The sequence below is a fragment of the Sapajus apella genome, unplaced genomic scaffold, assembly GCF_009761245.1.
Source record: "Sapajus apella isolate SASKATOON/1434 unplaced genomic scaffold, GSC_monkey_1.0 scaffold114, whole genome shotgun sequence".
Taxonomy (NCBI): domain Eukaryota; kingdom Metazoa; phylum Chordata; class Mammalia; order Primates; family Cebidae; genus Sapajus; species Sapajus apella.
Window position 1 is genome coordinate 5,407,328 of NW_022437054.1, and position 10,749 is coordinate 5,418,076.

At 48.9% G+C, this 10,749-nt stretch overlaps 1 protein-coding gene across 4 annotated transcripts; it reads left to right on the forward strand.

Moving 5' to 3' along the window:
- Window positions 1–482: 482 nt before the first annotated feature.
- On the forward strand, window positions 483–10,479 carry GJB6 (gap junction protein beta 6). 4 transcript variants are annotated; one of them, XM_032260137.1, is made up of 4 exons: window positions 483–756; window positions 2,103–2,218; window positions 3,144–3,323; window positions 8,951–10,479. In XM_032260137.1, exon 4 carries the CDS (start codon window positions 8,966–8,968, stop codon window positions 9,749–9,751), a length of 786 nt encoding a protein of 261 aa, XP_032116028.1. In that variant the 5' UTR covers window positions 483–756; window positions 2,103–2,218; window positions 3,144–3,323; window positions 8,951–8,965; the 3' UTR covers window positions 9,752–10,479. The 4 variants fall into 4 exon arrangements, with proteins under 4 accessions (XP_032116028.1, XP_032116027.1, XP_032116029.1 ...); XM_032260136.1 differs by having other exon boundaries at window positions 2,109–2,218; XM_032260138.1 differs by having other exon boundaries at window positions 756–853; window positions 2,109–2,218.
- Window positions 10,480–10,749: the final 270 nt, after the last annotated feature.

A 10,749-nucleotide genomic window follows, 5' to 3' on the forward strand; every position in this document is an offset into this window, starting at 1 on the left:
CCGCTCCGCTTCCCCGGAGGAGGCTTCAAAGGATGGAGGTAATTAATAAAAACCAACCCCTGTACCTCCTCTAAGTGGTCACTAATTAATAGGGAAACTCCAGGCGCTCCAGGAGAGGGCTGTGCACCCCGCGGGCGAGGATAGGGCTGGAGTGCCCAGAAAACTGAGGATGAGTCCTGGCCAGAACAAAGCCTGCCCCTCACACTGCTCGCAACGGGTGCGCTAGGGAGGAAGGGCTCCCTCGAGGGCCTGGGCAGGCGCCCCAAACCTGCACCCTCTCAGAGGGGACTGGGCCCGCCCTCTGCGCCCCCGAGGAAGAGCACTGCCCCTGCATCCTTGGTACCCCGTTCCCTCCAGGCGCCAGAAGGAGGGCCCCGAGCCCAGCGCACCTCTCAAGGGTCCCCTACCCTGCGCCCCCTGCCACGGGGAAAGGGTACCCGCCTTGCGCACCCTGCCCTGCGCTTCCCGGCCACGGGGGGTTGGCCCCGCCGTCCGCGCCCAGTGCCTCGCTTGCCCCGGGGCGGGGGCTCGTCGGGTGACCGTGCTTGCCTCCCGCAGCCCTCCCGAGCCGCGTCAGGGCAGAGGCGGGGTGGGGCGCGGTTAAAAGGCACAGCAGGTGGGAGCCGGGGCCTTCACCCTAAGCCCGACGAGAGCCCGACAGCCGGCGGCGCCCGAGCCGGACCCGCCTGCCCGGCCGGAGCGAAGGGTGCCGCCCCCGCGCAGAGCCCCGCTCCAGGGCCGCAAGCCACAGAGCAGGTAAGCGGGTGCGGGCCGGCGGGGTCGTGCGGAGAGCAAGCGGGAGGTGCCAGCTCGGCACCGCGGCAGAGGAATCTCTTCCGAGAAGCCAGAGCAGGTGAGGTCGGCTGTTGGTCCCCACCTCGCTCCTGTCCCTCCTGGGCACGGGAGCAGAGCAGGCGGAGCGCGGCCAGGGTGGGTGTCTGGCTGCACGTGGGGCGCCCGGGCCCCCCTTCTGCCTGCATCCGTACCCTCCCGTCCGCGCTGCCCCGGCCCCGGCCCGATGGCGGTGGGCACCGCCCGCGCTGGCCCCTCTTCACGCGGAGGAACGAGGATGGACTGGTTTGGCTTTTACCCCAGCGTGGTCCTTTGACTTGCACAACAGGTTTTATGAAGGTTTCATATCGCGAGTCTGAGCGGCCGGAGTAGGGGCCGGTGCCCTTTCCCCGTTTCATTTGCTGCGAGTTGGATTTTCTAATCTCTTGTGGGTCACCGGCGTGTCCCCTTGGATTTGGGGAGAAGAAAGCCAGGTCTAGGATGGGAGTTTCAGTTCAGCCAAACCCTCGACTTGGGCGGGAGAACTGCTGGGTATGGGCTGCGTGCTGGGCTTCCGAGAAACTTGTGAAATGCTGATGACAATAGGGTGGACGACAGTAATTAAAAGGAACTGGTGACACAGCTTAGTTAAAACGTGCAGGCACCAGAAGGCACTTCCTGTCGATGAATACCAGTCCCTGGTGTGACAGGCTTCCTGTGTTTTGCAGGGGCTGGTCTCCCTTCCTGGGGAGCAGGATGGGTCAGGGTGAGCGTGGCCTGCGCGCAGCTCTGCATTCCCGGAGGGGTTAGGGGCCTGCAGCCAGCGGGGACACGGGCCCAGCGACCTGAGTGTCCCCTGGGTGGGCGAGCGCTCTATTTAGCGTCTGACTGAATTTAACCGTGCTGGGTTGTTCTTTTCCCTCAAGTAGACTTTACACCATACAACTATTTTCTTGCCCCAGTTCTCGCAGAATCTAACCAGTGTTCTAGAAGAAAATGTCCTGCCCCAGTGCAGTCTCCTTAGAATTGCAGGGTGCTGCTCAGAACTGCTCCTGTGGAGAGCTTTGTCTGTTGTTTGGATCCAGCAGCGTCTTTGGGGCTCTTGCTTGAAGCCTGCCAAGGAGAGGAGGGGAGTTTTGAAGACAGAACACCAGGCTCTAGCCTGTCACATAACTAGGGGTGTGGAGGGCGCCTCATTGGCACTGCAGTGGCTAAAGTCTGGAAGACGCTGATCAGTTCACCTGCCCCACTGGTTGTTTTTAAACAAATTCTGATACAGGTAATGATGACTTTATGCTCTTTTTCTTATGCTTTCTCTTCTGAATTAGGAGCGTTAGGAAGGAACAGAAGTACGGAAGATCTGGCTAAACACTTTGTGTGTGACGAAAGGAAAATTCTAACTTGCACGCCCTCTTCATGCGTCTCTAATTCAGTTTGAATCTACCAGGTACTGTGAGCAGTTTGCATACATTAGTTTAAATGTTAAATGGGATAAAACGGTGGGGAAGTGACAGCTGACCCAAGCTTCTTGGTCTGTGTGGGCATAAGCTTCTAATGGCTACCTGCCATCACTTACGATTTCTGCTTTAGTTGCTTGGTGCATGAGTGTAGAACTGGAACCCCGGTTTTCATTCCATTCCGTTTTTATTCCCAAGGCCATTTAAATATGGTTGAAATTAAATGTTTTGAAAGGACATAGGTTTGTTTGAATGAACAAACACATATTGCTAACAAGACCCAGAGAAGGAAAGTTTAACTTAATGGAAATTAATTTTTAACCCTTTGAATTCTTAAATTTAGTAAGAAACATACGTAATTCCATGAGTTGTCCATTTTTATAGACTCCATAGACAGAAACAACGTTTCACTTTTATTGAGCTAATTTTGAAATATATGGATACCACACCCATTGTTATCACTAGTGTTAGTTTTTGTCACTAAATTTAAAAATTAACTATCAGGTTGAAGCTTGGATGGCCTGAGATTTCTAGAGATAAAAGACATTGATTCTTCCTGATTAAAAAAAGAGCTTGACATTTTTTTTAAACGCTGATTTGGAAATCAGGGTGTAGCCAGAGTCTGAAAACCTCTCCTGTCCCTGTTTGTATTGCTCAGGGGGTGGGCTTGAGGCTTCAGATTGGGTATGATTGTTATTTTGATATACAAAGGTGCTCTGTACCAAAGAGCACCTTTGATTATTTTATGTGTTCAAAGTATACAGCATCAGGAAGCTGGCAATTTCTGAACTTACCTCTTAACAGTTTGGGGAATGAAGAAAAACTACCCACAGAATTTTTTCAGAGTACACATTGTGGTGGGGGATGGGGGGAGTTAAAGGAATATGGCAGCAGGTACTATTTTTCCCTCAACAGGTGACATCCTCACTGACCTCCAGAAACAGAGCAAAGATTGTCATTCATCTCTTCGCTGTGCACCATTGGCTTCCAGGCACTCAAGTGCAGTAGGAGAAGGAGGTCTCAAGCCCTCACAGAGGGACCTTGCTCTCATTCTTCGAGTCTGAAACGCTGGGAGTCCTTGGAAAAAAGACTCAGGTTTGCTTGTTTTGCTTTGACGTTGTTTTCCTTTTATCTGTGCAGACTCCCTGACTATCCAAAGCTAACTTCGAAATTGTGAGGCACATGTTCCTGTTCTCAGATCTGTCCACTATTTGCTAGATGTCTGGGCGCAGTGGCTCACACCTATAATCCCAACACTTTGGGAGGCCGAGGTGGGCAGATAAGCTGAGGTCAGGAGTTTCAGACCAGCCTGGCCAACATGGCAAAACCACATCTCTAGTTAAAAAATAAAATAAAATACAAAAATTAACCAGGTGTGGTGGCATGTGCCTGTAATCCTCGCTATTCAGGAGGCTGAAGCACAAGAATCACTTGAACCCAGGAGGTGGAGGTTGCAGTGAGCTGAGATTGCGCCATTGCACTCCACTCTAAGCAACAGAGCAAGACTTTGTCTCAAAAAAAAAAAAAATTTTTTTTTTTTTTTTTGCTAAATGACATTGAAAGGAGAATAGAACTATCTAGAAAAATATGCTGAAGGGTAACCCTCTAACTTTTAGGGGCTTTAGTTCTGCTTCAGTCATTAGTGAAATTATAATGGTATTGCTAAACAAGCTAGCTGTGATTAATTTCTTAAATACGAAGTTTTGAAACAATCAAGAAACTTCATTATTATGGTCAGATTCCAATAGGTCTAAATTATTTGAGTGGTAAAAGGAAAGAACAATCTATCTTCAGAATGCTGTGTGGATCTTCAAAAGTAAAATCAATGGTTTACTTATTTTTGGAGCTAGATATTTCAGACTGGAACTTCAGTATCAAGAATACAGCATGGAGCTGTTCACTATGATTAGATTTACCAGAAAATCGAACACAGTTTACCCTTTTAAGTTTGAATGTAATCACATTCTTAGAAGTTAAAGACTACAGAAGCTAGGCATATCTATTCTTTCCTTAAAAGAGAGACGGAGAGTCATCAGTTAAAATGAACCTCTCTGGTTTCCAAAGAAAGAGTTAATATTTTACTTTGTATTGAAAAAGCTCCTCCCATTGGCTCCAGCCCTCCAGAAGCAGGAGAGGAAAGAGGTACTTTGTTTACTACAGTTGCAAAGTGTTCCCGCTCCCGTGGATGCAGTGATTTCGGAAAGTAATTTGAAATTGGTGACAATTTTGCAAATTGAAATAGCCTTCAAATCTTCTCCAGCCAAGACGGTTTGTGAAAGATCATACCCTGTGGTTACGTGTTTTTACAAGAGAGAGTCTGGGGACTGGAGCTTTCTTTGCCATCCCCCCCTACCCACCAACCATCCTTCCTCTGGGTCCCTCTGCAGTCTGTCCACCCACAAAAGTCAGGGCAGGGGCAGCCATTGGAGCTGAGTCCTCACTAAAACTTGCTGAGTCTCCCGCGGTTACCACCATCCTCCCGAAGCTCCTTGAATGGGAGTGTCTCCTGGGACAGCCAGGCCTGGCCAGTGATGGCAGGAATGTGCTGGAAATATTGGGGCTTGGTAACCCGCAGCCAGACCCATCACCCTGGCCTGCCTCTTGACACTTGCCAGAGGAGCTCACCTCTCCTTGGTTCTTGGCCTGGAGAGAATGATACGCAGGGCAGATACCCCGGGCTGGTTGGGAAACACGGGCTCAGGGTCACTGAGCACCCTGGGGCAGCCCACTCGGGCCGGGCAGTTTCAGAGAGAGGACACAGTTCTCCCTGGAATCACTTCTGCTGTTAAGAATAACAGGGCCTTTGTGGCTTTTGCAGGAGAACGCTCTGAACCAGGAGACTGTCCTGAGTGACAGGGGGACTAGGCACGCTTGTATTGGGTTTAACCTCATTTTTCTCAGCAAGCTCGGCATCTCCTTTGCTTTTCCTCCTTTAAAGGCATAGGTGGATTGCCGATTTTTAGTGCCAGCATTGTGAAGTGTGCATTGTGAAATAGATTATTTTCTGTTCAGTTTTGCTATGTTGACAGAACAGCCTCAGAGCATGTGGCTTGGGGACCCAGAAAAATCCGAAGCAATTAAAAAAGCTACTGCCATTATAATTGGGAGAAGCCCAAAGCTGCAGGGGTCAGGGACCCTGCTTCTAGAAAGCAGGGACCAGTGTTCCTGGGGGGAGATTGTGACCTCTTGACTTTTTCTGTGACTTCAGCCTCTCAGAATCATCCAGACCGTGTCACCCTTTGGCTCCCTGATCCATCTGCTTCCGAGGTCAGGCCACAGGGGACCAAGGGGTGCTATTGTTCAGGCAGGCCACATACTAGAGAACCAAGAGAACACAGCTGTGTCGCCTGCGGTGTTGGGGGGGTGGGGGACCGGGCCGGGAGGGGGGTCAATTCCATGGACTTTGAAGTGTTGGAGAAAATGAACCATCTATTGGATAAAACAAACACTTGCTGATTGGGCATTTTGTTGACCAAACTTCAATGGGAGGTGTTTCTTCGTTAATAACAGAACATCTTCACTGTATAAACAAACAGAACTGACCCCATAGGTGAACAGCTGCTGTAAAATATGTTTAAACATCCAGATGCACCAATTTCTTGGTCCTCATTGGTCACATTTTGAACTGCTTCTGAGATAGAACATCAACAATTAGGAAAATGTATTATGCCTTTCATCTGAGGATAAAATTAATTTTATAAACCATATCATTTAACAAGAGCTTTTTAAATGGCGCTGCATTTACTGTGGACACCGACCATCCCTCCAGGCTGTGAAGAGTGTGTGGTCTATGAAAGCGAGCCCTTAGGAAACACACTTTAATTATGGAACGCGGGACCACGGCTCCTAGGCGAGGCCCCCGTGCGTTGCCCCAGCAGACACTCCCACCGCCGCTGATGAAATGCTTCAAGGGATGAGGAAGCACCGCTTGCAGGGTAGCCCATTTCGTTTTTCTTTTTTTAAAAAAAGAGTGCGGAGCGCTGAGAGCCGGACTGAGTTCTTAGTCCCAGGTCCGCGCGGGGACCGAGTCCTCTGCCACACGTGCCAGGGTCGCCGCCCTGTGCCTCAGCCTCTTCCTCGAGCTAGCCAGCGCTCTGTTCCCTCGGCTGTGGGGTGACCTGCAGCCCCTCCATCTGCCCGCACACCTGTGGATGCGCCCTCGCGGGCCACGTCTTTCCTGAAACATGAAAGGAGCCCACCCTTCCGCAGCGGGCTGCCCGGGCCGGTCCCTCCACACAGCCGGAGCCTCTTTCTCACGACCTTGCGCTGTGGCGCTGACATCCCGCTGATGAGGACATTCCTCCTAAGGAGCACTGACATTCCTGAAGTAAAACGCTAGGCCGCAGCTATTAAAGGAGCCGTGAAAATACAACCTCCTGACGACAGGAGAGGCGACAGCAAAGACCACTGTGACTCCAAGACTCGGTGCCAGTGCCGTGGCCATGGTTGCTATCACTGAACTCTTAACAAGACGTTTAGTGAGGCCGTTTTAGAATGTGCTGGGGGCTCAACAGAAAGTCCCCCAGTTCATACATACCCATTTTCTCTTATTTTAAAAATCAGGATATTTGCCCTCCTCCAGGAAGTGGGCCTCTCTTATCATTCTGAATAATAACATTCTGCTCTCCTGTGGAAATGCTTAAAGAATTAAAAACAGAACAACCATGAGATCCAGCAATCCCACTTCTGGATATCCAAAAGACTGGAAAGCAAGGTCTGGAAAAAATATGAGTACACCCTCACTCACAGTAGTGTTACAACAGCGGAAGGTGGAAGCAACCTAGTGTCCATTGACCGATGAATGGGTAAACAAAATGGGGAGCATTCATACAGTGGAGCAGTATTCAGCCTCTGAAATAAGGAGATCCTGTCACGTGCTACAACATGGGTGAACCTCGAGGCCAGTATGCTGAGTGAGATAAGCCAGTCCCCAAAAGCCAAGTGCTGTGTATTTCTGCTTATATGAGGTCTGCAGAGCAGTCAAAATCATAGACACAGAAAGTAGAATGGTGGTTGCTGACGGCTGGGGAGTGGGGGAACGGAGGATTGTTGCTTAATATTAATATCCAAACCAAGGACACAAAATCAGTTTCTCAGAACTGGGAGTCAGACTTTTCTGACAGGTCTGCTGACTTTCTAAGTCTACAAAAGATACCACCATGGGGCACACAGTAGCACCCCATTCCGAGGCCAAGGCACTCCTGGGTGGGGAGAGGCTGCCTCCATTCATCCAGCTGCTTCCAACAGCAGTCAGCGTAATGCAGCGGGGCAGGCGTGTGACAGAGCATGAGGTCCGTGGGGCTGGCCTGAGGGGGAGGCTGACAGGTGACTCTCACCCATTCAGGGACAAGAAAGTCTAAGACTGGTGGACAGAAGGATTTTGGTGGCTCCCTCATGATCTGACAGCCTATTGAAAAAATGTCTGAGTGCATTGCTCTGGGGAGAGGTCTTTTACTTTCTGAAAATTTTCCAAGGCTCCATGATACCTCCTTTTATTTTTGAAAGGAGAATGCTGACCAACTCTGTAGTCTTCTGTGGTGGTGCAGGCTGAGAAGCCAGCTGTTTGGGTTATAGCAAAAGTGTCCGTAGCTCTAAAGAAGTCCTTTTTCTCTCGGGCAGTAGAATCTGTGCATTAACAGGGAGGGAGGCCCTGGGTGGCAGGGGCAGCGGATCGCCTCCTCGGCCTCCCCCAGCGCAAACAGGACCCGCTGGGGAGGCAGAGCCAACATGGGCCTGCTCATACCGGAGATACACTGGAGAACAATGGAGCAATTTTTATAAAAGCTTGTGATTCTCTTTTGGAAGACGCTTTCTCAGTAGCTGACAATATTAGATGTCCTAAGAACACATGATTATGGCAGATGATGCTATTCAAGCTAGAATTAGGTATAAATATATTGTATAAAGTAAGATAATAAGTATTTTGCTTGTTTTTCCCCTTCTTAGTCTGTTGAGTAGACCAGATTATGTCATTCCAATGAATGCTTTTTTCCCCTCTGAATAAACTATTTCATGGATAAAATCTACTGTGGAAGCTCGGTGAGACCTTGGATAAAGTCAATTTGGTGGAATAGATCAGACAGTGATTAAATGGAAGCTTGGAAACAAATTCGTTTACCTGTATTTCTGGATTAATGCAAATAGCAATATAATAGATGATCTGAATTCAGTTGAATCAAGATGATCTTAATTCCTCCTCCAAAAAGTTATTTCTGACCAAAAACAGAATATGTTTGGGGGGCTGGGCGCGATGGTTCAGCCTGTAATCCCAGCACTTTGGGAGGCTGAGGCGGGTGGATCACGAGGTCAAGAGATCGAGGCCATCCTGGCCAACATGGTAAAACCCCATCTCTACTAAAAATACAAAAATTAGCTGGGCGTGGTGGCGTGTGCCTGTAGTCCCAGCTACTCAGGAGGCTGAGGCAGGAGAATTGCCTTGAACCTGGGAGGCAGAGGTTGCAGTGAGCCGAGATCGCACCACTGCACTCCAGCCTGGTGCCTGGCAACAGATGGAGACTCCGTCCCAAAAAAAAAAAAAAAAAGAATATGTTTGGAGTGGGCATTTCTTTTCAGAAATCCTTGGACTAGCATAGCAGGGAGTTGAAGTTGTAAAATATCACAGCCTACTTTAATAGAAAGTTACTTCAGTCTGTAATATCACGTGCCACTTTTTCCCAAGCCCTCTTCCACTAATAAACCTTTGCCCATGTTTGTCTGTTTAGGGATAAACCAGCACAATGGATTGGGGGGCCCTGCATGCTGTCATCGGGGGTGTCAACAAACACTCCACCAGCATCGGGAAGGTGTGGATCACCGTCATCTTTATCTTCCGAGTCATGATCCTCGTGGTGGCTGCCCACGAAGTGTGGGGTGACGAGCAGGAGGACTTCGTCTGCAACACACTGCAACCGGGTTGCAAAAACGTGTGCTATGACCACTTCTTCCCGGTGTCCCACATCCGGCTGTGGGCCCTCCAGCTGATCTTCGTCTCCACCCCGGCGCTGCTGGTGGCCATGCACGTGGCCTACTACAGGCACGAAACTGCCCGCAAGTTCAGGCGAGGAGAGAAGAGGAATGAATTCAAAGACATAGAGGACATTAAAAAGCAGAAGGTTCGGATAGAGGGGTCGCTGTGGTGGACGTACACCAGCAGCATCTTTTTCCGAATCATCTTCGAAGCGGCCTTTATGTATGTGTTTTACTTCCTTTACAGCGGGTACCACCTGCCCTGGGTGTTGAAATGTGGGATTGACCCCTGCCCCAACCTTGTCGACTGCTTTATTTCTAGGCCAACGGAGAAGACCGTGTTTACCATTTTTATGATTTCTGCCTCTGTGATTTGCATGCTGCTCAATGTGGCGGAGTTGTGCTACCTGCTACTCAAAGTGTGTTTTAGGAGGTCAAAGAGGGCACAGGCGCAAAGCAGTCACCCCAACCACACCCTAAAGGAGAATAAGCAGAATGAAATGAACGAGCTGATTTCAGACAGTGGTCAAAATGCAATCACAGGTTTCCCAAGTTAAACATTTCAAGGTAAAATGTAGCTGGGTCATAAGGAGACTTGTCTTCTCCAGAAGGCAATGCCAACCTGAAAGTTCCTTCTCTAGCCTGAAGTTTGTCTTTATAAATGACTGTCATAGTAAATAGACACCCGGGTTACCTTTTTGTAGGATACTTGTGCCATTCTTACGCAACGTAATCAAGTATGTGGTCCGTCTCTGAAAACAAGGGACTGCTTGAGAGAGGAGTGTTGCTGTCACTTTGACAGCTTCCTTTTAAGTGGACCTCTGACAAAGTGGGTACTTTCTCAAAATTTATGTAACCGTTGTTGATAAATGACATTTATCTAGAAATTGATACTTTCATTAGGAAAAGATATTTTTATAGGCTTGGATGTTTTTAGTTCTGACTTGGAATGTATATAAAGTATTTTTATAATGACGGGTCCTCCTTACCTGGAAAAACATGCCACGTTAGTTTTAGAATTACACCACAAGTATCTAAATTTGGAACTTACAAAGGGTCTATCTTATAAATATTGTTTTGCATTGTCCGTTGGCAAATTTGTGAACTATCATGAGATGCTTAAGGTGGAAAGTGTTCATTGCACAATATATTTTTACTGCTTTCTGAATGCAGACGGAACACTATGGAAGCAAAAGGCTTTTTAACTCACCTATTTGCCAATCATTGTGAACTGCAGCATAAATGTGATTGCCTCAATAAAGCTTGGCCCCATTGCTTAAGTCTTCACGTGTCTTATGGTTTCTGTTGCATCTGGGCACCTGCTGCCATCCCTCATGGTATGATGAGTGAGTTGGGTGCTTTTGCTGGGAAGGCCACCAGTTACTGTGGGTGAGGGGCCCAGGACTTCAACAGGTATTCTTGCATCCTAATTGCAAATGAGCAGAGGCTACGTTTAGCAGCCTACGGGGCACTCAGCATGGAAGCGGCCGTTTACAGGACACTGGGATAATGTCCTCCAGGTCAGTTCATCCTGGATAGAGAGGAGGTCAGGGAG